The following is a 4,425-nucleotide window of genomic DNA, read 5'->3' as shown; positions in this document are numbered from 1 at the left end:
AACCCAGGGACAGAGGAGCTACTAGACTTTTGTTTGCTGACAAGCAACTGAATGAGGGCTGATGAAACACGTCACATTTTAAGTCCCACTGTAACCTTAGAAATCATCTCTGAAAGCAGATCAGAGGGGAAAGAACAGGTTCGCATGTGTGTACAAAAGTACAGATGTGTAAATGTTATGTCAAAACAGTTATATAAATTTTGAAACCAAACTTTCATGACAGCATGTATATTGAAAGCCAGAAGCAGAGTTGTTGGAATCTCTCCAGGAGGAAGCCGTGGTCACTTTACTGCTTAATGGGTATTGCTTTAGAAAGCATTTTAGAAATACTCCACATACTGTTTGCAATGGGTTTGTGATGTTAACTCTTTGTTCAGTGAACAGTTGGATGATACAGTCTCCTGGTAACTGACCAGAAGATGTTTGTGACACTTACATTCAGAGTCTTGAAGACAATCCCTCTGCAATACCTGTGCAAGTCTTTCCAAAATATCCTGAGAGAACAGAACCACTGGCCTGTGTTTCAGCAAAGAGTTGAGCTGAGGGGCAGGAAAGGGGAGTGTTATAGCACTTGTATGCGTGGCTGAAATAACTTGCACACTCATGAGAACGTAAGAACGGCCGTACCAGGTCAGACCAAGGTCCATCCAGCCCAGTATCCTGTCTACCGACAGTGGCCAATGCCAGGTGCCCCAGAGGGAATGAACCGAACAGGTAACGATCAAGTGATCTCTCTCCTGCCATCCATCTCCACTCTCTGACAAACAGAGGCTAGGGACACCACTCCTTACACATCCTGGCTAATCACCATGAATGGACTTAACCTCCATGAATGGATCCAGTTCTCTTTAAGACCTTGTTATAGTCCTAAACTCACAACCTCCTCAGGCAAGGAGTTCCACAGGTTAACTGTGTGCTGCGTGAAGAAGAACTTCCTTTTATTTGTTTTAAACCTGCTACCCATTAATTTCATTTGATGGCCTCTAGTTCTTATATTATGAGAACAAGTTACTTTCTCCACACCACTCATGATTTTATAGACCTCTATCATATCCCCCCTTAATCTCCTCTTTTCCAAGCTGAAAATGGATATTAGTGCAAACCTAGTGAACCTACTGTTTGCACTATTTCCTTCTTTCTGAGACCAACCCCTCCTCCACCCAGCTAAGTAACTGTCTGCGTTAGCTTTTAATTTGCCAAATATCTTCAGACTTTTGAATGAGAATAGGCTGCAGGTCCGGTGAAGATGAAAAGAAGCCTGTAGGATGATTGAACTCTCTGGATTCAGTCAATACTTGCCAGGAAAAGCACTTCAGCTTCTCTTAGAGGGTTTCTTGGAGGTCAGAGTGTATCACTGGGAGCATTTGGTAAGGGAAAGTCAATAGAGCCTAGTTCTAATCAAATTGATACATGTAAAACTGGAATGATGCAGTTGATGTCAATGTTGTTGAATTCAGAATCTGGCCCTAAGAATTTATCCCATGTACTGTAAAGAGACAGTGGCAGAATTTGAATTCTCAGGAGTGGAGAAAAGGCAGACATTTATATTAGGCAAAGACATATAATATATTATATTAGGCAAAGACAGGCATTTATAAATAGCTTCAGTACAGGGCAGATAAATACAATAAGGATTTTCACCATGTACCTCCCATGTGTTTTCACACACCATGATACAATGGGACTGTCAAGGTTCCTTCCCCACTCTGAACTCTAGGGTACAGATGTGGGGACCTGCATGAAAACCTCCTAAGCTTACTTTTACCAGCTTAGGTTAAAACTTCCCCAAGGTACAAACTATTTTACCCTTTGCCTTTGGACTTCCACTGCCACCACCAAACGTTCATCTGGGTTTATTTTTATTAGGAAAGTGTTGTTTGGAAATGTCTTCCCAACACTTGAACCCCACTTCCTGGGAAAGGTTTGGTAAAAACCCTCACCAATTTGCATAGGTGACCACAGACCCAAATCCTTGGATCTTAAGAACAATGAAAAAAGCATTCAGGTCTTACAAGAAGAATTTTAATAGAAGTAAAAAGAATCATCTCTGTAAAATCAGGATAGTAGATACCTTACAGGGTAATTAGATTCAAAACATAGAGAGTCCCTCTAGGTAAAACCTTAAGTTACAAAAAGACACACAGACAGGAATATCCATTCTATTCAGCACAACTTAATTTCTCAGCCATTTAAAAAAATCATAATCTAACACATATCTAGCTATATTACTTACTAAGTTCTAAGACTCCATTCCTGTTCTGTCCCTGGCAAAAGCATCACACAGACAGGCACAGACCCGTTGTTTTTCTCCCTCCTCCCAGCTTTTGAAGGTATCTTGTCTCCTCAATGGTCATTTTGGTCAGGTGCCAGCAAGGTTATCCTAGCTTCTTAACCCTTTACAGGTGAAAGAATTTTTCCTCCGGCCAGGAGGGATATTAAAGGTGTTTACTCTTCCCTTTATATTTATGACAGGGACACACTCAGAAGTGGAGGGCCAGAAAGGGTGTCTGGAAAGGTCACAAATGTAAAATCACACAGTACTCAAGTAGACTGAGGAATTCCCAGCCACAAAATATCAATGGGGCCAAGAGCTTAGCTGGATTCAAAGAAGGACTGGATGTTTATATGGTAACCAGAAAATCCAAATACAGTAGTGAGAATTGTTTTTAAAAAGTCTGAGAAGGATCCTAAACTTTCCTGATTTACACCAAAAATATGTCTAACTAGTGGGGTCAGTGGAAACTTTCCCTGGGAGCAGGTTATCTCAGAGCTGCCTATTGCAGGGCTCTTTCCACCTTATTATGAAGAATCTAGACCTAGCAACTAAATAGCGAGCTAAATGGACTACAAGTCTGATCCAGTCTGGCAGTGCCTATCTTCCAATTGGTGGTGTAAATCCAAGACTATATTTTGCTGATCATCCTAAAGCTTGTGAGAGTCTCTAGACAGGCACTGAGAGCAGAAAGATGTCTTGTTAAATATAATCTAGTCTCCATTTTTTCCTTCCAGGGAGGAAAGTTCAAAACTCCTCAGACCTACCCAGTACATGATGACAGCTGTCAATGACACCAAATTCAAATTTGCAGTGTTCCTTCTCACCGGGATACCTGGGCAGGAAGACGTCTATCTCTGGATATCTGTCCCCTTCTGCTTAATGTATGTTATTTCAATAGTAGGAAATGCGGTCATTCTGTTCATTATCAAAACAGATCCAAGCCTCCATGAGCCCATGTACATTTTCCTTTCCATGTTGACTGCCATAGACCTTGGCTTATCAATAGCCACCATGCCAACAATACTGGGCGTATTCTGGTTTAACTCTAGGGAGATCAGCCTCAATGCCTGTTTTGCCCAGCTGTTCTTCATCCACTCACTTCAATGCATTGAATCTTCCGTGCTCTTGTTGATGGCCTTTGACCGCTTCATCGCGATCTGTAACCCGCTGAGATATGCTTCCATCTTAACTCTGCCGAGAATTGCCAAAATGGGACTAGTGTTTGTGTTAAGGGGGGTGGCCCTAATATTCCCACTCCCTTTTCTCGTGAAACGGTTCCGATACTGTCGAGCCAATGTCCTCTCCCATTCCTACTGCCTGCACCAGGATGTCATGAAGATGGCTTGTGCAGATATCACAGTCAACAACATCTATGGCTTGTCTGTTGCACTCTTAACAATGGGGTTGGACTCGCTGCTCATCCTCCTCTCTTATGTTATGATCCTCAAAACAGTACTGAGCATCGCATCCTCCATGGAGTGCCTCACGGCCCTGAACACCTGCGTCTCTCACCTCTGCGCGGTCCTGATCTTCTACATACCAGAGATAGGGCTGGCTCTGATACACAGATTCGGGAATAGCTCTTCTCACTTTCTTCAGATTCTTTTGGGCTATGTCTACATGATGATCCCACCCCTGATAAATCCAATTGTGTACAGCGTGAAAAACAAACATCTTCATGCAAGGATAATCAGGGCATTTGTGAAGTGAAGGGTCAGTTCATCAAATGTCTGCAGCAGTGGTGACAATGGCCAAGACCATTTATTCCATCCTGGATCCTCTTCCCCCTCTGCACCTTCCTGCGCCCCATCTCTTCCCACAAGACTTAGCCCCCTGCTCCTCCACTTTATCCAAGGCTCTGCTTCCTCTTCAGGCTAGAAGCCAGGTGATGTTAACAGCTGCCCAGGGAGTCAGAGTCACTTTGAGGATCCCCAGACCCTCTATATTTTATCTCCTAGGATGTACAACCCAGGGAAGTTGGAGAGTCTGGGGCTCCCTGCAGCAGCCTGGGCTCCTGGGGCAGCTGCTATCATGGCCTGACTCTGGCCTGGCTGTGGGGTGGAGCCTTGGGAGAAGTGATGAACAGGGGGCAGGGCCTAGTGGGAAGTGATAAGGCAGTAGGTGGGACCTCATGGGAAAAGGAGCAGTAG

At 43.8% G+C, this 4,425-nt stretch overlaps 1 protein-coding gene across 1 annotated transcript; it reads left to right on the top strand.

Moving 5' to 3' along the window:
• Positions 1-3,046: 3,046 nt before the first annotated feature.
• LOC144279329 (olfactory receptor 51G2-like) lies at positions 3,047-3,985 on the top strand. Its single transcript, XM_077840804.1, has one exon. The coding sequence runs from the start codon at positions 3,047-3,049 to the stop codon at positions 3,983-3,985; it is 939 nt and encodes a 312-aa protein (XP_077696930.1).
• The last annotated feature ends 440 nt before the right edge of the window (positions 3,986-4,425 follow it).

The sequence above is a fragment of the Eretmochelys imbricata genome, chromosome 1 (assembly GCF_965152235.1).
Source record: "Eretmochelys imbricata isolate rEreImb1 chromosome 1, rEreImb1.hap1, whole genome shotgun sequence".
NCBI classification, from domain to species: Eukaryota; Metazoa; Chordata; order Testudines; family Cheloniidae; genus Eretmochelys; species Eretmochelys imbricata.
The sequence above is the reverse complement of the archived record's forward strand: the minus strand, read 5'-3'. Positions and strand labels throughout refer to the sequence as shown.

What these genes read in the sequence shown, in the direction of transcription:
- LOC144279329 (XM_077840804.1), top strand. Translation starts at nt 3,047, where the DNA reads ATGATGACAGCTGTCAATGACACCAAATTCAAATTTGCAGTGTTCCTT.